We start from the raw sequence: 22951 nt of genomic DNA on the forward strand, positions 1-22951 counted from the left end.
ATTACGTATTTCAGAATCACCTGAAAACAAGATGTTTTCAGATTCGACCCTTGATCAAACTCAGTCAGCTTCGTGAGCTTAGAATGAGCACACCTTGATCGATTTTCTTCACAGAACAACGCCCACTTTTGGATGATGCAACCTGGCTCTGAGGCCATGTTAGAGTTTTAGGATCTTAGAATATGATTTGGAGAGAGAGAGAAGAGAGAGAGAGTCGATGAAATCCAAGGCTGCTCTGCTATACGTGTAGCAGAGAGAACATTCTCATTACTCAGTGTTCAGTACAATATATCACACTCTTGGTGTGAGAAGAATATAGTCGTTAGCACAGTACCAGCTGGATGCAATTCATCTAAGCAATCTCAGCCATTCACTATCTAACCAATCAAGCTATGACACCTGGACTAAGTATAAAGAAATACAACTAAGCTGAAAACAAAACTCCTAATCCTGAAATCAACTTAAGCACTTATAATTCAACACTTCCTTCCCCAAGAGCCCAAATTCACCATCACCAATGCCTCTCTCACCCAATTCAATCTCACCAACACCATCATCAACAACAACACTCTCCACTACAACCTCACCCTTGAGATCACCATCAGAAACCCTAACAAAAAAGTCGGCATACTACCGCCGAATCCTAGTCGTTGCTAACTACTGAGAAAGAAGAGGTTTGCTTTGGTGAGGTTGAATTGACGCCGTTTACCAAGGCCACAAGAACACCACCATTGTGAATGCAAATCTTGAAGGGCAGCAGTTGATGAGATATAAGGAACGTGACATTTCCAACTTTAACTCGGAGACTGCAAATGGGGTTTATAGCATTGATGTGAAGATTGCTCTTCGTATAGGAATCAGATTCGGCAAGGTGAAGACGGGTTACTTCAAGATTCCAAGGAAGAGCGACTGCAAGCTGAAGGTTCCTTTAAGCACTTCATTTAATGGAACATTTTGAGTGGTTTCAGACCACCGAGTGTAAGAGTTTTCATATCTTTGGTGACCCTGATGCTGCCTAGCAGATTTTATTATGTTTTTTACTCCCATGTCTAAATAGTTTGACAAAGCCACTCCCCTTGTTATTGTTATATGTAACATTCAGGACTTGACATATGTTTCATATTCCAAAGTCGAAACTAAGATAAGGTGCCAGCCTCAAAACTTACTATTTTTAAACTCACATAAACTAAAACGGGAATACTTACAAGATAAATACACATTTTATACGTGTCTTTACTAACAATGCAGAGTCTCTACGCCTTATATATACTTGTAACTTGTAACCCTACCATATTTCCCTATACCTCAACAATCTCACACTCTTGTTAATTAGAAATATTATGAATCATATTCATTTGAAAATCTGTTTGTCCCCACCCTTCTCTGTCTTTATCTCTCAATCATGCTAAAAAAAATTGCTGCTGTTGCTGCATCCTTGTTGTAATACTTGGTGCCCTCAGCGGCACTGGTTGGTTCGTTATCCGGCAATTCAGACCCTTGAAATCGGTCATCTACAAGGTCACCGATGCCTCGCTGACCCGATTCAACCTGACTGCGGCCAACAACACCATCCAATACAATCTATCCCTCAACATGACTGTTGAAAACCGTAACAAATGGAATGACTTCCACTACGAAAATTTTGAAGCCGTTGCTAGTTATAAGAACCAGGATTTGAGTAATAGTAGCTTGGCCCCCTTCCTCGTAGGGCACAAGAATTCGTTTGCATTGACTCCATCGTTCGAGGGGCAACGACTGGTGGCTCTTTCGAATGATGAGGTTTCGAATTTTAGGAATTCTACAGTTTTCGATATCGTTTTGAAGCTCTATTTTAAGTATTGGACCAAGATTGGTGCGGTCAAGATTAACAAGGAGCTCCAAATGGCTTGCTATTTCAAGGTTCCATTGAGTTCTGGCGGAAAATCAGCTGAAAAATTTGATAGCACCAAGTGTGATAAGGCTTAAATTTGTTTCATGTACGTAGTTTAGAGTTAGATTATATTTTTGTATAATTTTTCTCTCTCTTTCAAATTTTGTTTCAATGTTCATTTGATGACTTTATTTTCTGGTTTACTTTCAAATTAATAATCCCAATCCAGATCTAAGGAACCTTTACTTCAAAATAGCGGCTTTCTTATATATGTATCATAACAGAATAACGTAGAATTACTAATTCATTCAAATTAAAACACGTACAATTATTAAACCCAGCATAATATTTCAATGATTATGCACGTATTATAATTCGAGTGGATTTGTAATACTAAGTCGGCGTGTCACGTATTGTTTTCACATAGTAATTTTTTTCAGTTTTGGACATGTTTAATCAGTTTAAATCCTTCCTAACAATTTTAGCCTGAATGAATTTGTAGTTTTGTACATGTAACCCTACACGCAGAATCAACCAAAGAAAAATGAATATTTCCATACATAAACATGCAAATTTAAAAGAATTTGGTTACGTGTTTGTGGCCATTGGTTGGAGATGGATCATTCAAGGTAACCCGAGTGCAACTATCCGGATAAAAGTGATCCATTTTAAAGACCCAGCTCGCAATCTCAAGGCGGCACCGACTTCAATAAGATTTTGGCATTCCGCTATTACTTTCCTTCATTAAGCAACCAACCAAAATGCTTCTTCTATGCAGCCTCCCTTGTCTTTTAAAAATCCAATAAACTCACACCTTTGTGAATTTGGATAGGTGCGAAGGAGTTCAATTCTATTGGTTAGTAATATAATTTACAAATCCTATCTTTATGTTATTAATTTTTTTTTTTTTAAGAAAAGAAAAAGGCAAGATTGGGAGATGGGAGAATTGAACCTAGAACTTTGGGTATATGAGTACATGCTCTTAACGACTTAAGCTATAAACCCTTTTTTGTGTTATTATCTTTAATACACAATTATTGTAAGGTAATATCACATTTTGAGAAAATGTCAAAGAGTTTTATGTGACCGTAGACTTTTATTGAAGAAGATAGTTTAGATACCGTTAACTACATCTAAAAGCCTTTTTCTTGTCTGAAGGTTTCTCGTGTCCATATAATTCAGCAAAAGTAATTCTTAAGATTTTTCGGTTAATTAACATGTAAAATGCCGCTATAATTACATGAACGCGAAATATTAAATGAAATTAGGAAAACAAATTACAACTAGTAATTCTAAAATGATGTAGAATAGATGGTGGAAGCAATTGAAGAGGAGTTGGAGAGACGCACGCGCAAGGGCAAACTTGGAAAGCTGCAAGTTTGGGCCCTGAGATTAGTTTTGGACCCATGACCCGAGATCGTTTAACAGCCCAAAATCCATTTTTTATGCTTTATCAGTTTTTGGAAACTTTGTTATTTTCCTATTTTAATCCTTGTTTATTCCTAGGGTATTTAAACAACTTTAAACCTGTGGTTAAGGTTATGTTATGTTATTCCATATTATCAATGAACTTGAAGTTCCCTTATTTCTTTCTCGTGGATTCCAGAACTATGTGTTTTAGGCTAAAGCTTAGCCATCCAATTATCATGATGTGTCATAAAATCTCATGGCATGAGATTTTTCACATTCGACTTTTCTTCTTGCATCAATTACAAATCACAATCAAAACTAAGTTGTGCGGCACTCCTCAAAACATGATGTTCTTAAATTTACGTACACTAGATTAACACGGGATAATATTTTAAAATACACGTATAATACATGTATTTACTAAGTATGCACATTCTATATCCCTTATAAATCATTCAAAGGCGCCATATTCGGCGTTTGTACCCTATATATGTACCCTTCATTTTTATACCTTAGCAATCTCGCATTCAAGTTGCCATCCCTCTTTTGTCTTGGTGGTAGAGAAAATCCACATCAAGATCAAAAGTTTTAAGGGTTGGTGCTCGTGTTGCAAAACTAGAAAGAAAATAATCTTGCACTCTTCATTACAAAATCTCATTGCCCCCCTCCTCCTAAATCTCTATCAACCATGGCTTGGAACTGGAAAAAATGTTGCTGCTGTTGCTGCGTTCTCATAATCGTATTTTTCATTGCCATCCTCACTGCCACGCTCGTCATTCGCGAATACAGCCCTCAGCATTCGATCAACTACCAGGTGACCGATGCATCGCTGACCCAATTCAACTTGACGACCAATAAAATCCTCCAGTTCAATCTAGCCACCACCATAAATGTTGAAAACCCTAACAAGAGGTCTGATTTCCACTATGAGAAGTTTGAAGCCGTCGCTTCTTACAAAAGCCAGGATTTGAAAAATACTAACGTCGACCCGTTCGAGGTAGAACACAAAGGTAAGCATCCTTTGAAAGCAGTGTTCAAGGGGGAGCAATCGGTGTCTCTTCTGGATGATGAGGTTTCAAAGTTTAAGGCCACCACGGTTTTTGATATCGTTATCAAGTTGAATGTCAAGCATTGGGCCAAGTATACTACATTCAAGATTACTGACGAGATGAAGATGAAATGCAACTTGAAGGTTCCTTTAAATTCCAACGGAAAATCTACTGAAAAATTTGAGGTTGCTAAGTGTGATAAGGAATAAATTTTTCATGGGTAATGTACGTGGTTGGTTGTGTAAGATGGGGATTGTGTTTTTTGTTTCTCAAATTAATTCATAAATGAATTTTTTTTGTTTTCTTTTAGATATATGGTAGCTAGGGTTCAATGCATTACATTGATATGATTATGCGCATGCGTGTGTCAAGAGTCTCTTTTTTACTACATTCGTTGACAAAAGAAAAAATGTGTTTGAAAAACAATATGATGCTAAAATAATTAGTCACCATTAACGTACGAGGATATTCATACACGTATACTTTCATTTTAGTATAGGCTCTGTCGAATTCCTATATTTAGTAGTTGCAGCCTCCTCTCCTCGATACAATCACATAAAAATCGAGGAGAGGTGGTGGATGATACTGATACCAATAGTAGGTCTCTATATGTATGTACCTATGAGTGCAAGACTGGTCATGCTCGTTACGATATTCGCGCCATTAAATTGGGCGATTTATTATACACATTCAAATCCAAATCCAAGATAGAGTTACTGCGAAAATTGGCTTCTGAAGTTCTGTGGAGGGCAAGGATGTTCCCTACTTGATGGGTTGCAGTTTGTTGGGCTCCCAAATTCTTCTTGCCGGCGGCCTGGAACCGCGGGACCCGAAGCAGAAGGGGGGGTTTCGATACGGACCACATGGGAGCAAACAAATTTATCCGTTTGAGACAGATGATGATGGGAAAAGAAAGGAGAAAGTAGTTTACAATCACGGTCACAGTCACACTACTAGTGATGAAGGAGAATTTTGGGGGGATCATCAAGGGGGACTGCATTTTTATGACTTAGGCGTAGAGGTTTGTTTAATTATTGATTTGAAAGTTTACCATTCGTTTTGAATTCAAGGGTTTCTCTAGTTGATATAAGTCTTTAAACTGATTTTCATTTTATGAATGGGGAAATCTCAGAAATATGTCACTTGAATTTATACACAATTTAAATTTGTAACTTTAAAAATACAGATGTATATGTATAATACGCAAAGTTGTTAACTAGTCATTGCCAATAAATACAACAAGGATGTATACGTATACGTATAATATGACATTTAAATAGATAATTATTTGCATTGATTTCTTTTGGGACTAAGGATGGCATCGCCAATAAATACAACAAGGTTTTAGGTATGATATTGGTTAAAGTCTAGCAACATTGACAAAGTTTCAATAAAAAAGAAAGAAAATGTTTTAAAAAATTAACATGTGTCAAAACCACATTGGTCGTAAGGAAGAGCTCCTCCTCAATTTTACGGAGCCAAGCTTTTTTCTATTCTAAATGACATGACTAGATGTTTTTAAAGGATTTAAATTAGATTAAGAAAATCAGTAAGTTCACAATCTAAAAATTTAAGCCCTTGAGTCTAAGTTTCACTTAATAATGCTGAAAACAATAGTAAAGATAACATTAGCAATAGTCTTACCTGGGTAATTTGTATTCTACAAGTTCATAGAAGCTCCATAGCTCTAATTGTAAACGTTGAGAGTTTGGAGCCATATAGTCCCCGAGTTTGTCGGATGCTAGACGCCTCAATTCCTCTCTGAAGGTTGGAAGATTTTTTGGAATTTTAGTTATTTTGGCATGACCGTCGATAATTGAGACAATATCATTGTTTAGAAATCCATTCATGATACCATCTCCTTTTGCTTTATATATATAGATAGATGCATGAGCACAAGAACCTAATCCCCAAAATTCTTCAATTCAAGGAGATTTGTAGAAAGAAAAAATCACTATTAACTTTTATACATATATATATATATATATATAATGAGAGTTAACCTCAAATAACAACTGTGAAATAAAATAGAATAAATTTAACTTATATATATATGAAAATTTACTTCAGAAATAATCACAATTATCAACTTATTATGTGCCATTACTTTGATATGTTCTGATTATTTGTCATCCTTCCAAAATTACAGTTATGCACATCACATTATTCGTAATTGGACATAATAAAGAAATCACCAACAATAACCCACAAAAATAACAAACCACAAAGATATAATGAGACATAAATTACATGCTTAAGTACTATGCCCCTTAGAAAATTGCAGAATTAGGATTTGGAGACTTACTTGATTGATCGGTTGATCTTGATTCAATAAAACCACAAAGAAAACTAAAAGAGAAAAGGGATTGATCTGTCGCTGTGTTGATGTTTTAGACTTTGTGGTAGAAAAGTGCAAAACAAGCTGACTTAAAAGAGAAAAGGGGTAATAAGGTGGTTGGTGTGAGTGGTTCGGCACTCTCATTCCTTAAGAGAAGGTCAGAAAGTAATCTTTCCAGCTCTCTTCTCATTACTTTCTTCTCAAGCCGACATCAAGGCAAATTCTATTCGCTCTCTTCTCATTAGGTTTTTTATATATTCCAATTACGATTTGGTTTATTTCCTCTTTTGATTAAGTTTTCCTCTATTAATTAGGGCTATGTTTAATTGGTAAAGGTGATATGTAATGGGTTAACGCATATGTAGAAAGGGATACAAAAATAAAATAGGAAACAAAGGGTACAATTGTACAAGATTTTAGTCTACTACACAAATTAGGAAATAAATCTCATCTAATTAACACAAGCCAATTTCATTAATTTTTTTTAATTATATAACGCGTGTATATCCTTTGGTGCAGCACAACAGAAGAAATCAGAAAACCTAGAGCTAATATCAGAGAGCTCCAAAAAGAAAAACAACTATGGCGAGGAGGCTACCCGTGATGGGAATTCCAGGGGGGGCGGTGGCGGATGATACTGATGCCAACGATGTCTCTATATATATGTCCCCACGAGTGCACCACCCATCATGCTCGTTACGATATCCGCGCCATCAGATTGAGCGATTTATCATCCATACTCAAATCCAAATCCCAATCCCAATCCAAGTTTACCAAATCAGAGTTGCTGCGAAAATTGGCGTTTATAGAGGGTGATGATGTTCCTTACTTGATGGGTTGCGGTTTGTTCGGCTCCCAAATTCTTCTTGCCGGTGGCCAGAAACCGCCGGACCCTGAGATGTCGATAGGGTGTCGATACGGACCATATGGGAGCACACAAATTTATCTGTTTGAGACAGATGATTATGATGAGAAAAGAACGGAGAAAGTTTACAATCACGGTAACCGTTTTGGATCTTCACCGCCCTTCACCCCTCCTCCTCACGATCACACTCACAGTGGGGGTATCATCAAGGGGAACTGCTGCTATGGTAAACTTCGTCAAGTGAAAGCTGAACCATTGGTGGTTGAGGTTGGTGGGAAGCTCTTTGTTCTCTCTGGGGGTCTGCTAGCTTCATCTGAAAGTCCAATTTTTGAGGAGTTCAACCCGTGTGAAGGTAGTTGGACCACTCTGCCGGACCCTCCAGATATGTGGCGTTATACTAGTGAATTTCATTACTTCTCCTGTGCTATTGTGGGCACCAAGATCATGGTGTCCACCCCAATATCTCCGGTGTTCTGCTTTGACGTGGCTGGCCCGAATCCCCGCCAATGGTCAGTGTGCTCTGCTGTGCCTTTTCCCTTCAAAGGCATGGCTTTAGTGTTGGACTCGGGGCTGGATGATAATTGTAGTAAGATAGTGTTCGGCTATGAAGACGTCCCCGGACATGGTGATGACATAGTAGCCTACATGATGTTAAACGATAATGAAAATGGTTATTGTTCTTGGTTTCCCATCGCCCCTCTAAATCTGCTCACAGAGTTCAGTAAATTAGTATTAGTTGGTGGACCAGATGACACGTTTAGTTTTGTCCATCTAGGAGGTGGAAAAGTCTGCTTTGCTGGTTCCTGTTTAACCCCAAGCTTGAATCCTCCCGTTAGTTTGGAGGAGGACATGAATCTTATTGTCGTGACATTCGAATTTTCCATTTCCGATAAGGATAGTAATTCAGCAAGAATCTTGGCAGTCAAAACGTTGGGTTCTTGCATCTTTCCTTTGGATTTTGCTTCAGAAGAGGGTAAGCGATGCCAGGCCAAACTGCTCGGTTGCTTTGTGCGCTAACTAAATAAGCTGCTCCTGCTGCAATGGAATGCAATCAAATGTAATACAGTTTGGGTTCATCCTATGGTTTTAATTAAGTGCAGTGACTCGCAAGTACTGGTGATCACTTGTGGAATATTATTTAATTTCCTTTTAGTCCTTGTTGGAATATAAATTATATATATACTAAAACTGAGTTCACGATTTCACTGTTCCTAGACTGTAGCTTAGGAATAGTGAATTGCCGATTTTGCCCTTTACTGAATTTTTCCCTATGTTCCCTTTTTGCCCCTTCTCATTCACATCTCTTTCGATTCTAAGGTTTCGTTCGCTCAGAGCTTTCCAGTCCGTTTCGAACCAGTTGGTTGGGCTGGTTGGGGGCAGCCATGGAAGATCAGAGTTCACTGTTTTGCATGCGTGGGGGGCCGTCGATTTTCCTTTGGGGAGGCGCGCTGCAAATCCAGCCGCCCTTTTGGTCTTTATCTCATCGGTTTTCGTCTCAGATGTTGCGTTCGTGTGTTGCCGTTCCAGCTGCGCTTCATCCTTCTTCTCATCGCACGGGTTTAGCTCAAAGGATTTCTAGGTTTCGTAAAAAAAAGGTTGGTTTTAACATTTTTTTGGTTTTCTAGGTTGGTTTATTCATTTGTCATGTTGAAAATTGAGAAGTAAATCAGAAATTGAGTTTGGTTTGTTCTTACAGGGAGGAAGATCTAAGGAAAAAGAAATGGAGTAATCAATATGAGAACCCCCAGTCTGCTCATCAATCTGGTAATTGATGTCTGTGTGGTTGATATTCTGTTTGTTTGTGGTTATAGGCGACTCCTTTTTTTTTTTTTTTTTTTTTAATTTTACTTTTATGACTCCAGATCAGAATTATAATTCTAATAGATGTTATATATTTCCTGTTTGCGTGTGGTTATAGATTTTCTGTGTGGCTGATTTATTTATTTATTTATTTTTTCTGTTTGTACTTATCTTGATTGTTTTCCGATTAATTGTTTCATATGTGATCAGTTCAACAGTACTCTGATATATATGTTTTGATGTTCAACTACGAATTTGTCATACATATGTGTGTTTAATGTCAAGAAGAGGTCTTTGCAAGTAAGACTTTGTACTTATTTGTTGAATGTTATGTTTCTTCTTTCGCTTGGCCTCTCCTTTAGAAGTAGTTTATGGGCACAAACCACCAAAGCTTAGTTACTGTGTTACTGGGTCAAGCTCTATACCGCAGGTTGGCAAGAACTAAGGAATTGATTCCATTTTAAAGTAGTTGTGTCACAATTACATGAAGCTCAAAGGCACATGAAATTTTGCAGATAAGAAGCGGTGAGATCATGTTTTTCTGGTAGGAGATTAGGTCTATTTCTGCCTACAATCACATAGCCAATGCTTTTACGCTTTCACCTTGAGGTTACAGCCCTTTTCAGATTTTAGAAAGAATTAGAGCACTGGCTTACAAACTAAAGATTCCTGCTTCAACCAAACTAAAGACTATCTTTCATGTCTATCGCCTTAAAGAGAAATTGGATTCCCTTCCCAAAGTTTGTTAAGAAGGACCTAGAGGTCAAGCCTGGTTAAATTAAACAGGGCCCGGAGATGCAAAGGCAGACAAAATATAACAGAGGCCTTAGTGCACCAAGTAACTACCAGAAAAAACACTATGAAGAACGTTTATTAAACCTGAGGTGGATTTCCAGAACTTGCCTTGGCGACAAGGTTACTTTAACAGAGAGACATTTTTCCGTACAGATTTTGCTCAAGCTAATTTTTTTGGTTTAATGAAAAGATTGTGCATATATAAAATGCTCAAGCTAATTTCTTCTCCGATTTTTCTGTTTTTTCTTCCTTTTTCTTCTTCTTTTTTTAAACCATGTTTTCTTTTGATATTTTGCAGGTGGTCTTTTGTTGCTTTGGATAGAGCAGTTTGGTTGGTGTTTTCAATTCTGTTAAGCAAGGGGTGAGTTTCTAGGCTGAAATTCCAATTAATTGTTTTAAGTTTTGTGAATAGAGCATAGAACTTAGCTAATGGCATCAATTGACAATTGGTTAGTGTTAATTTGTTGTTGTAATGATAGGTTTAGATGATTACAATATCTGAATATGTTGGTAAATCCTTTTGAGTATTTTGGCAATTGGGTACTTGAGAACTCCTAGCATGGGGAGAGAGTGAGAATGCGTAATTGATTTGAGGGAAAAACATGGTGTCTTTCTCTTTGTGTGTATGTGGGTCAGTGGGGAATCAATCACTGGCCCTGTGTTCTGAAGCAGCGTTTATGAGACGCTGCCATTTTTCTGTTGCAAATTGCAATTGGTTGGTATTTAAAGTAGTGGAAAATTTTCAAAATATTTCAAAGTGGTCCTAACTCCAATTTTCTGTTGTTTTTTGGTTTTTGAATTTGTTTGTTTCTTTTGTTTTTGTGAAATTTTTTATTCAATACTCTCTCTCTCTCTCTCTCAAGGAAAGCAGAACTTGAAAAGCTATTATGATCAGTAGAGTAACAATAATATTTAGAAGTGAAGAATCACTTTATCTCTTAATTACTAGGACAACAAAAGTTGAAAACGTTCTTTTAATCCAATAATATACTTACAAAGGTTAGAATTAAAGAATCACTTTATAATACTTCAATTGACCTGCTACTTTTATTGGATTTTTTAGTATTTTTTTAATAACTTTCATATCATATTAGTACATCCACCACACAGACACATCTTTCCTGCTCTATTTTTCGTCTATCTTGCTTCTAAAAAGTTAATTATTAATTTTTCTTGAACATGGTTTTCTTTTGTTTGTTGTAAAAAAAAAAAAAAAAAACAGAACAAAGAAAAAAAGAAAAAAAAAGGAGAGAAACTTTTGTATATTGAATGAGAGAATTGTCAACCTCATAGAGAGCCAACACACAAACTGACATTTCGTGTTAAAAAAGGGAAATTCCAAATGCAATACCTGCGAGTCTCGAGACTTTTTATTTGTCTTCTCCTTTTAACACTCCTCATCTTGACATTCTATCTTTCCCTCTGTTTTCTTTAATTTGCTTATTTTGAACCACTAACAGAGCAATGGGATTCCCAAATTTTTTCAAAACTGAAAATAGTTGATATAGAAATTGGAAGAAAAGGTGGAACTGTTTTTTTCCCCTTTTTTTCTAATTCTGTGTTTAAGGAAAAGAAATTATTAACGTGTTGGATTTGGTGAGATTATCTCTATAGCTCTTGGACATTTTTATTTTTATCTGAATTTTGATCTGTTTGAGTCATAGTGTTTATTAGTGCTACATGTTTTACACTTCTTTTGTGATTGAATGTGTGAAATTTTTTGTACGTTTGGCTTCTGTTTTCTTTTATATCTAAATTTTTGCCGGCCTTTCAGAGCCATTGTTTAGTTGTAGTCTATGATAAATGATGGGAAACATTACAGATTTGGGGGTTCTCATTACAAGCGATGGTCTTTTTAGTTGTTTACTCTGTTGTCACTAGCTGGATTTGGCTTTTTCTGGGTTTGAAATTGTTTTTATATTTTATATGCTTTGACAAATTCTGATTGAATTTGAACTCTAAACCTTAGTGTTGAAAGATTTTTGCAATAAAGGATCCCTTATATATATTCCCAATGTGTCTTCATTTGGTTGTAAATATACACAAATCAATGTCTTTGTGTGTGATTTGAAGGATTGCTGAGGTGTGGGAAGAGTTACAGACTGAGGTGCATAAATTATCTGAGGGCTGACTTGAAGAGAGGGAACATCACTGCTGAGGAGGAAGAAACCATTGTTAAGTTACACACTGCTTTGGATGATAGGTATATATATACCCTCATTTTTTAATTAAATAAATATCTTTTTATATAGTTCTCTTTGGCCGGCTTTTCTTTCTGTATAATATATCTATGCTCAGAAAATATGAATGTAACCATTCTCAATTCGCTCTTAGTTTGTGAGTTCTAATTTTATTAAGATCCCTCTTTGAACAGGAGAAATCCGGTAGCCTGATACTTTATAGAACCCCTTAACTGCCCTAAAAAAGAGAACCTATCTGGTAGCCATGTTTCCTAAATTTAAGATCCCCTTAACTATTAACAATTGCTCAACATATCAGATAAAAAAGGGAACTCATCTTGCCCAACTAATTGAAAAAGCCGATCTAATTGTTTGGTGTTAATTGTTGTTGTAGTGATAGATTTAGATGTTTACAATATCTGAGCATGTTGGTGAATCCTTTGAGTGTTTTGACAATTGGGCTTTCTTTTTTTGTTTTTGATTTTCACATTGTTTAGTTTATAGAGTTTTTGTACAAGTAAAGAAAGCCTCTGGATTACAAGGTTGTAATTTGATATGTACGCTTTTGCTGTTGTTTTTACTCTGAATTTTATCATTAGTTTTGTTTTCAATTGAGGATCCATATACATTAGCTATTGTTTTGTTTACAAAGGTTAGAACTAAAGAATCACTTTATAATATTTCAATTGATCTGCTACTTTTATTGGATTCCTGGGTATTTTTTTCCTTCTTATTTGACTTCCATATCATATTAGTACATCCACCATATAGACACATCTTTCATGCTCTATTTTTTGTTCGTCTTGCTTTAAAAAGTTTATTATTAAATTTTCTTGAGCATGGTTTTCTTTTGTTTATTGTAAAAAAAAAAAAGTAGAAACTTTGGTAGATTGAATGATAGTGTAGAGAGCCAACACACAAACGGACATTTGGTGGTGGAAAAGGGAAATTCCAAATGCAATACCTGCGAATCTTGGGACTTTTATTTGTCTTCTTAACACACTCTTCGTCTTGACATTCAATCTTTTCCTATGTTTTCTTTAATTTTCTTATTTTGAATCACTAGCAGAGCAATGGGATTCCCAATTTTTTTCAAAACTGAAAATGGTTAATATAGGAAATGGAAGGAAAGGTGGAACTGTTTTTCCCCCTTTTTTCTTTTCTTTTCTATTTCTGTGTTTAAGGAAAAGAAATTATTAACGTGTTGGATTTGGTGAGATTTTCTCTATAGCTCTTGGACATTTTAATTTTTATCTGAATTTTGATTCGTTTGAGTCATAGTGTTTATTGGTGCCACGTATTTTACGGTTCTTTTGTGATTGAATGTGTGTGAAATTTTTTGTGTATTTGGCTTCTGTTTTCTTTTATATCTAATTTTTTGTTGGCATTTCATAGCCATTGTTTAGTTGTAGTCTATGATAAATGATAGTAATGGATACCAAATAATATTCCCGTGCTTTGTGGGAAAACAGATGAAAAGGAACAAAAAGTAAAAAAGGGAATCTAAGATTCAAAAACTTTTATGTTTTTATTCTCTGTTTTAGAAACACTTGCTTTTGTCCCCCAACAAAAACAATCAATTCATCAGCTGTTGATGGATTACTCTAAATTGTGTTTGTATAAAGGCATTTTCCATTGAAATTATGATTTAGATAAGTGGTATGATTGATTTTTCATTGAATTGATGAATTGAGTATATGTTATATTAAACATTTGACTATGGTTATGAACCGGACATGTTCAAGGTTTAGTATTTTTTAAATCAAATTAATGAACTTCGCATCTATTATTCCTTTTTTTTTTCTTTTTTTTGTGAACCAAAATTTTGTAATGTGCATTGGCGGATGACACTAATACTTAACGAGATAAGTGAGATTATGAATGAGGATTCTGTAATGAGTTTTTGAAATTCTCTGTTTTTCACTTTACAGGAAAAAATGGAAAATTGTTGTTGATTCTATTAGTATAATTTTTTTAGGCACCGTGTTTCTGGGATTTTGTTGCTTGCTGAGTTTATTCTCTTATGTTTTTCATTTCAAATCATTACAACTGAGGTATTCTAGCTATCTCAGCCTTTGATTGTTGCTTTTGATTGAATTGGTTGATAAACAAGAAGATAATTTCTTAGAATCTCTGTTGATAAATGAGTAATTGTTGATAACCTTCTTTCCTTTTTCTTTCCTTTGTTGCATCAATTATAATAAAACTTCGATCCAATTTAAGAAAATGCACAAATTGGTTAATCAGATTCCATGAATTATATGTGAATAATATGCAAATTCATAAAAACAAACGTATTAATTCATTAATCAATTATAACGAATGATGTCAAAAAAAAAAAAAAAAAAACTGAGTAATTAGTTTTGACCAAAGGTTGGTATATTAAAGCTAATGAACTAATGAACCAAAAGTTGATGCATAAAAGCATGACGAATGTTGCTTTTCATATTTGATTTTCAAGTCTATTGATGTGCAAAATAGTTAGGTTTAATGTATGCTAGGAATGTATCATTGATGGTGTGTCAAAATAGTTAGGTTTAATGTATGCTAGGAATATCTCATTGGTTAAGTGTCAATAAAATCTTTGTTTTTGTTCTCAATTACTGTTTATGCCATGCTTGAACCCGAAGTATAAGATGTGATGATAATTGAAATCCCTAGAGACCAATCTTGCTTCTGATATTTTATTTTCAACTAATTTGCTTAGAAAAAAAAAGGCATAATTTCATTGCTCACTATTGATTAAAGGTATCTACTTTTCTTTTGGCTGAGTGATACCTCTCTTAAATATTTTATGAAAGCTAGCTGAGACTATATGTAATTCATAGTCTCAGGCTGCTCATTCTTACTAATCAAGAAATCTATAATCTAACAAACTAAATCACCAACTTTATCACTAACTTTTTAGAGTTAATAGGATACTCAAATATAACAGATCAGTTATATAATTAAGGATACACCATGTGTCAATATCTTTGCCTACGATTTTCTGACCTTGGTTGTAATTGACAGATACAATTTTTGTTGCTGATCTTGGCGAGAACCTTGGCTTTTGCATGGGTAATTCTCTCTCTCTCTCTCTCTCTCTCTCTCTCTCTCTCTCTCTCTCTATATATATATATATATATATATATGAAAGTTTGAAATTTTCAAAAGTAATTAGCTTAGAAGTTGCTGCTTTTAATGTGTTGTTACTTCGGTCTTTCTTACATTTTATTTAGAGCATGTATGTGTGTGTGTATATATATATATATATTAATCAGAATGTATATATAAGTCATGTGCTTTCAAACCATAATCACAAACAGAATCTGTATGTTTTTATTTTTTGCTCTTTTGATTATTCCTTGATTTCATTTTTTCGGTTGCGTTTGTTATAGGTGTTGTCTTAACTGCGTTTTCGACTATTTGATAGCTCTTCCCATTGTTGTTAGCAACAGTCAGTTTTCTATTCGTCTTCTGAAGAAGTCATGCATATCAACTGTAGAAAATTGGTTTTTGGATATTGTTTCATTTGAAAATTGTTATTTCTGTGGTTATGATGTTCTTGCGTATATCTGGTTTGCTTGGTTAGGCTGCAGAAATTGTGTTTAATTTGTTTTCAGATGTTGTGTTTGAAAAATCTTATTTTTATAGCTGCAGTACTGTTGGTGTGTGTCCATTTTGCTTGATTAGGCTATAGATGTAATAAAAATATTATAAGTTAACTCATGCTTTTTGTTTTGTGATGTAGGAAATCCTCAATTGCTTTTTTATACTTATTGGCAAAATATGTGTGATGACATTTTGTACAAACTACAGAAAGCTTTTCTAATGCCAAATCTTATTTTGTCAGAATCTGAATTAAAAAATTCGCTTTTGTTTGAATTAGAACGACTTTTTAACACATCATCTAGCTCTTTAAAAGATCATTATCTTCCAATGCCTGATGAACATAAAATGTCAGAAATTAGAATTAAATTGCTAAGAGAAGAGTTAAATTATGATGTTCATCATTTAAGAAAAGAACACTCAATTTTGATAACACAGCTAAACAAAGGCCAAAGAGATGTATATGATTCTGTGATTAATGCTGTGAATGAAAAAAAACTAGGCCTTTTTTTTGTTCATGGCCATGGAGGAACTGGAAAAACTTTTTTGTGGCATACTATAATAAGTAAAATTAGATCTGAAGGTAAGATTGTTTTAGCTGTTGCTTCATCAGGAATAGCGTCATTATTATTGCCAGGTGGTAGAACAGCTCACTCTAGATTTAAGATTCCCTTAATTGTTACCAATTCCTCAACATGTCGATTAAAAAAACAACTCATCTTGCTAGATTGATTGAAAAGGCTGAACTGATTGTTTGGGATGAAGCTCCTATGAATCATAAACATTGTTTTGAAGCATTAGATAAATCACTTCGTGATATTTTATCACATCAAAATGCTCCATTTGGGGCAGCCTTTTTTACTAGGTGGTGATTTTAGACAAATATTACCAGTTATTCCAGGAGGAACAAGAGAAGAAATCATAGACGCCTCTCTAAATAGCTCTTACTTATGGCCTTATTTTAAAATATTATGTTTAAAAGAAAACATGAGGCTATCAAAAAAAGGGTTGACAGTGAAGAAAAAAGAAAATAAGTGAGTTTCTGCCTGGATTCTTCAAATTGGAAATGGCCAAATAATTGATATTGACGATCCAAATGATGAAGAGGCACCTTGGATTGAAAGTCCTCCAGATTTACTCATTCAATCAAACATAGATCCTATTCAATCAATTTTTTTGGCAACTTACCCAGATTTTGACAAAAATTTTGCCGATTTTGCTTATTTAAGGGAACGAGCCATTGTTACAGCTAGGAATTCTACTGTGATAGAGATAAATAATTACGCAATAGACTTATTGCCTGGAGATAAATAATTACGCAATAGACTGATTTTTGCGTTGTGGTCTTTCGTTGCTTTGGATAGAGCGGTTTGGTTGGCGTTTTCAGTTCTGTTAAGTAAGGGGTGAGTTTCTAGGCTGAAATTTCAATTAATTTTTTTGAGTTTTATGAATAGAGCATAGGAATTAACTAATGGCATCAATTGGCAATTGGTGGTGTTAATTTGTTGTTGTAATGATAGGTTTAGATGATTACAATATTTGAACATGTTGGTAGACCCCGAGTATTTTGGCAACTGGGTAGTTGAGATGTTCCCTGCCTATTTTCATCGCTTTATACACATTTCACGCAATTTTAAAACCCCAGCATCGCGCGGGCACCTTTTGCTAGTGTTTACTATTACTTGGTATTACAATGGGAACGTTGTTTTCTATCACAAGCTCACCCTTCATTTTCTATGTGAGTTTTTCATTTTCAAAAGTTCCATTCATTTTCAATTTTTTGTCTTTTGTTTGCATCATTGAAACCTATCATCAAACTCAAATTAAATGAACCCAACCCCTATTTTAAAAAATTAAAAATAAAATCTACCGTTAAATCAACTCCGACAAAAATAAAAAACAAAAAAAAGTTCCACTGTACAGTGACAAAACATTGAATCCAATCGAAACCCGCAGACACACAAGTGAAAGGGATCAAAAGAAAAAAATAATATATATATATATATATATATAGTCCCTTTCTATTGAGGATTCTCAAATAATTTTATTTGAGGGACGCCTTTAGGTCTTCTACAATTTTTTCTCAATGATCCAAACCATCTATTTTTAGGTCTTCATTCATAGATGGTCCTTACAAAAAATTAGACAAATCTGAAACCATTTCGACATCCAATTGTTGCCTTACAAAATCAATGAACACAGGTCTTCAAGAAAGTACTAAAATTTCAATAACTCAATTTAGTGGTCAAATGATATCGGATTCAAGTGATTTTTTGTAGAGATGATCTTTGAATGAGTATCTACAAAATAGACGGTTTAGATTAGTGAAATACAATCCGGAGTGGGGCCTACAAGGGGGATCCTCAATCCTCAATGGAAGCTCCTATATATATATATATATATATATATATATATATATAAAGAAGATATGACAACCCTATTAATCAATGAGAAATAGAATTTTTGGATTGAAGAGACAAGAAGAATTTGGGGGGAGAAAGGAGACGCTTGGAGAGAAAGGAAGAATAAGTTTGGCGTTTCTTTAGGAAATAATTTTGTTTTTAATTGAAGTTTTTTCTGGAAAGATATGTAAATGAGATGATTTGGGGTTTTGCTTTAAAGAAAATGTGTCAACTTTGAATCCTTTGGATTAAAATATTTAAGTATTGTGGTGTATGAAGAAGGAAAGTCAAGCAAATCATAACAAAAAGAAATCTAAGCAGAGGATCCGGATCCGAACGGGTAACCCACTATTTGATTCATATATATTATTTTTATTATTTTCAACTGTTTTACCCCTAAACCAACGATAATCGAACTTAACCCCTTGAGCTAAAAAAAAATTAGCTAATTTAGCACCCGAATTTATGAAAACATCCAATTTAGCCCTTATCATCAATTTTTTTTTTAAAATTTCATCCACTTTTCCGTCCAAAAAATCACATGTCCTTCATGTGACTTACTATTTGAATTATTATTATTATTAAAAACTAAAGTATTTAGAAAAGAAAAAAAAGAAACTAAAAAATGGGTAAAGCACGTAGGCACAAGTAAAAGCATCTATCAACTACATATGGCGTGGCACTAGAGTGGAAAAATAGGCCAAATTCTCTTCTCCTCTTCCCCTGAAAGTACACCTGGTTTCGATTCACGTATAAGACAATTTTGAGAAAACCCAATATAATACTCCCCCCTTCCCCTCCCCATCCAACTTAAAAATAAAAAAAATCTATCAACTCCAATCACCACCGAAAATGGATAGAGCACATAGCTACAAGTAAAAGAGGAAATCCTGCAAGAATGCAAAACACAAAATAGCTTCTGGTTGGTGGATTAATGCGAATGACTAATCTATTACACTATGCAAATTAGGAAAGATGATGAAATTAAAAGAAGAATAATAATTTATCGAAATTTACATTTACATTTTTTGTTGTTGGATTTTTTAAAAAATAACTTAACAATTAGAAGAGTGCAAAAAAGGTAAGAATAGTAAATAATTAAAAGGAAAGGAAATTAGAGTGCAAAAAGGGTTAGAATCGAAACTAGTTGCCCAAAATACATTTATTAAAGCGAAGCGTGTATCCTTGGTGGAGCGGAGCACATACGCAAACAGAAGAAATAGGAAAACCAAGAGCTAATAGAATAGATCAGTGACTCCAAAAAGAAAATAAAAAATGGAGAGGAGGCTCCGAGAGATGGGAATTCCGGAGGCGGATGATACTGGTACCAACAGTAGGTCTCTATACATATGTACCTACAAGTGCAATAGCAGGAGTTTTCATGCTCGTTATGATATCTCCGCCATCGGATTGAGCGATTTATCATCCATACTCAAATCCAAATCCCAATTAAAGATTGACAAATTAGAGTTGCTGCGAAAACTGGCTTCTGTGGAGGGCAAGGATGTTCCCTACGATATGGGTTGCTGTTTGTTCGGCTCCCAAATTCTTCTTGCCGGCGGCCGGAAACCGGAAGACCCGGAGCAGGACGATACGTCTCTATACGAACTAGATGCGGGCACACAAATTTATCTGTTTGAGGCAGATGACAATGAGAAAACAAAGGCCAAAGTTTACAATCATGGCAACCGTTTTGGATCTTTTCCTCCTCCTCAGAGTCACAGTCACGGTGGGGGGATCATCAAAGGGGACTGCTGCTACGGTGAACTTCATCAAGGGAAACCTCAACCATTGGTGGTTGAGGTTGCTGGGAAGCTGTTTGTTCTCTCTAGTGGTCCGGTAGATTTCCCTAGTCCAGCTTTTGAGGAGTTTAACTCGAATAAGGGGATTTGGACCACTCTGCCGGACCCTCCGCCATATACTGGTGACTGTCGTGACTTCTCTTATGCAATCGTGGGCACCAAGATCATGGTCTCCACCCCAATATCTTCGGTGTTCTGCTTTGACGCCGATGCCCCGAATCCTGGCCAATGGTCTGTGTGCTGTGCTGAGCCTTTTCCCTTCGAAGGCAGGGCTTTAGTGTTGGACTTGGAGGAGGATGATAATCGTAATAAGATAGTGTTTGGCTATGAACACATCCCTGGACATGGCTATGATGTAGTAGCCTACACCATGTTCAACGATGATGAAAATGGTTATTGTTATTGTCATCGCATCACCCCTCTACATCTGCTGACAGAGTTCAGTGAATTAGTTTTTGGAACAGATAACACGTTTAGTTTTGTCCATCTAGGAGGTGGAAAAGTCTGCTTTGTTATTGCCTATTCCATGGCAAGCTTTGAAGGTGATGATGATTATCCTATTCTTGGGAAGGAGGAAGTGGATCTTATTGTCGTGACATTCGAATTTTCCATTTCCAAGAAGGATGGTAATTCTACAAGATTCTTCTCAACCAAAACTTTGGGTTCGTGTATCTTTCCTTTCGATTTTGCTTCAGAATCTGGTAGCGTCTTCGAGGCCAAACTGCTCGGTTGCTTTGTGCGCTAATATGCAATGCAACTTCTTTCTTTCCTTCAGTAATCTTTCTGGCTGACTCATTTCTCTTTATTTATATTAATTTTGAGGCTCAGTATTTTCTTGCTAGGATCTCGGGTTTAAGGGTGAATGCTCTTAACCACCAGAGTTTAACGGATGTTGGTGCTTATGGTTAGCGTTCAATTTAAACTTTGGCACTAAAGAAGTGCTGAGTACGTAGTCAGCACACCAAAAACTTTTCACATCCAAACCTCAATTTGCAAACCAATACTTTCATTACTCAACACATCCTAACATATTCATGAGACACCTCTGATTATTTTTTTAAAAACAAATTTCTTTAAACTTTAAAAAAAAAAAAAAATCAAATCAAATGAAGATCAAATATCATCGAGGCCAATCATCGCTAATGTTAACAAGAGGCGACTTTTAATCTTTTGTATTTGATAGCCTTTCGAAAAACCCAAAAATTTTGATTTGATTTTGGTTAGATGAAAAACTTAATCGAACAACCAAACTGCACTGCTAATATTCTTCAGCATTCTATCAACGAACTACTTCCAATTCAATAACTTTGGAAGTTCCTCCATATAACAAACAAATAATGAAGAGAGTACATGATCGCGACACACCTTGGAAGTTCCTCTTGGGATTTTTCACAAAACTGTCCCTACTTGGCTTTTACATTGAACTCTTTGGCAGGGAAATTCTGTGTCTATTGCAAATCGCCTAAGCTTCATGCATGTACATAAGTTCTATCAACATCCTATGCATATTCCTCAGCATTGTATTAACTAATAGTTAAACTTTTGACATATAGATAAGCCAAAACTAACCCAACCTTCCCATTCCACAGAATCCATTTCTTGATTTTCATCTTGCCATGTCTCGAAGGCATCGCTGCTGCGCCTGCTCCTTCTGCGTGTTCTACAACATCGTCCTCTGCTTCCTCCTGTCCCTCCTCATATTCTGGTTGATCTTCCTTCCCAAAGAGCCCAAATTCATAGTCACAAATGCCTCTCTCACGCAATTTGATTTCTCCACCACTAACAACACTCTCTTCTACAACCTTGCCCTCAACATCACCATCCGAAACCCCAACAGAAGGGTTGGCATATACTACAACCGCATCGAAGCCATTGCTAACTACAGAAAGAACAGGTTTGCTTTGGTCACGTTGACTTCGACGCCATTTTACCAAGGCCATAAGAACACCACCACTTTACAACAAGTCCTTGTTGAAGGGCAGCAGGTTGTGGTGTTTGGAGAACATGACATTTCCAAGTTTAACATGGAGACAGCTGCTGGTGTTTACAGCATTGATGTGCAGCTTGCTGTTAAGGTTCGAGTCAGGTTTGGAAAATTTAAGACAGGCTATTACACGCCATCAGGGAACATCAACTGCAAGCTGAAGGTTCCTTTGAGTCTTAAACAAACCTCTGCTGGTGGTTTCGAGACTACAAAATGTGGGAATGTTAATATCTTCTCGGATCCTGATCGTGCAGGCTAACTCTGTTTTCAGTTTTGTTATCCCCGATTGTAAAAGTGCTTGATTGTGGCCATATTTTTACTATTGTGCTTAGCTAATATAAAACATTAAATTACCCAAAGTGTTGTTTGAATTCACGCTAAAAAATAACTAGGATTTTTTATGACAGGAGAGATGGGTTCGTTACTAAAACCTCTTAGTGGCAGAAAGCACTTTATTTTAAGTACGGCTGAAGGCATGCCCAAAGAGAAGATGGATATGCATTTTACACATCATTAATTGGTAATAAGAAAACACAAATTCGTATTTTTTTGGTAATTAATCTTATTAGTTAAATAAGAAAATATTAATAGTTTGTTGTGATTGCAATCTTGTATTATTTACAATGGCTCACACGTAGAAATCATACTTGAGGATTGATTCATATATCAAACTTCAATGTCGGAGCATCTTATGTTGCCAATGTGATACTGTCACACCAAATAATTTCTCACATCGATGGTATGCCTTTTGGAAAATGTTATGCAACCCCAAGGGGCCAAAATCATTTTATCGATTCCTTATTCCATTATTAGTGGTCACCACTAACTCTCAAATCTCAGTCTCTCATACCTTCCCTCTCATCTC

At 35.5% G+C, this 22951-nt stretch overlaps 4 protein-coding genes and 2 pseudogenes across 7 annotated transcripts; all 6 read left to right on the plus strand.

Annotated features, from left to right (window-relative positions):
* The first annotated feature begins 392 nt into the window (after positions 1–392).
* On the plus strand, positions 393–1019 carry LOC103339688 (NDR1/HIN1-like protein 3; annotated as a pseudogene).
* A 574-nt stretch (positions 1020–1593) lies between these two features.
* On the plus strand, positions 1594–1965 carry LOC148914692 (NDR1/HIN1-like protein 10). The gene has a single exon (XM_089043278.1). The coding sequence runs from the start codon at positions 1594–1596 to the stop codon at positions 1963–1965; it is 372 nt and encodes a 123-aa protein (XP_088899404.1).
* Positions 1966–3968: 2003 nt separating this feature from the next.
* LOC148914693 (NDR1/HIN1-like protein 3) lies at positions 3969–4538 on the plus strand. The gene has a single exon (XM_089043279.1). It carries the CDS (start codon positions 3969–3971, stop codon positions 4536–4538), a length of 570 nt encoding a protein of 189 aa, XP_088899405.1.
* A 2778-nt stretch (positions 4539–7316) lies between these two features.
* Positions 7317–8580, plus strand: LOC148914694 (uncharacterized). The gene has a single exon (XM_089043281.1). It carries the CDS (start codon positions 7317–7319, stop codon positions 8547–8549), a length of 1233 nt encoding a protein of 410 aa, XP_088899407.1. The 3' UTR covers positions 8550–8580.
* A 236-nt stretch (positions 8581–8816) lies between these two features.
* Positions 8817–22490, plus strand: LOC103339841 (NDR1/HIN1-like protein 10 pseudogene; annotated as a pseudogene). Of its 3 annotated transcripts, none has more exons than XR_016122785.1 (6): positions 8817–9127; positions 9229–9296; positions 10426–10488; positions 12201–12330; positions 15320–15367; positions 21692–22490. The product of XR_016122785.1 is annotated as an NDR1/HIN1-like protein 10 pseudogene, transcript variant X1 (transcript). The 3 variants fall into 3 exon arrangements; XR_016122787.1 differs by lacking the exon at positions 21692–22490 and adding an exon at positions 15688–15702 and having other exon boundaries at positions 8820–9127; XR_016122786.1 differs by lacking the exons at positions 8817–9127; positions 9229–9296; positions 10426–10488; positions 12201–12330; positions 15320–15367 and adding an exon at positions 16944–17301.
* LOC103339842 (uncharacterized) lies at positions 18037–20943 on the plus strand. Its single transcript, XM_008243197.3, has one exon. It carries the CDS (start codon positions 19576–19578, stop codon positions 20845–20847), a length of 1272 nt encoding a protein of 423 aa, XP_008241419.2. The 5' UTR covers positions 18037–19575; the 3' UTR covers positions 20848–20943.
* Positions 22491–22951: the final 461 nt, after the last annotated feature.

Source organism: Prunus mume, linkage group LG8 (genome assembly GCF_029339155.1).
Source record: "Prunus mume cultivar Tortuosa linkage group LG8, ASM2933915v1, whole genome shotgun sequence".
NCBI lineage: Eukaryota > Viridiplantae > Streptophyta > Magnoliopsida > Rosales > Rosaceae > Prunus > Prunus mume.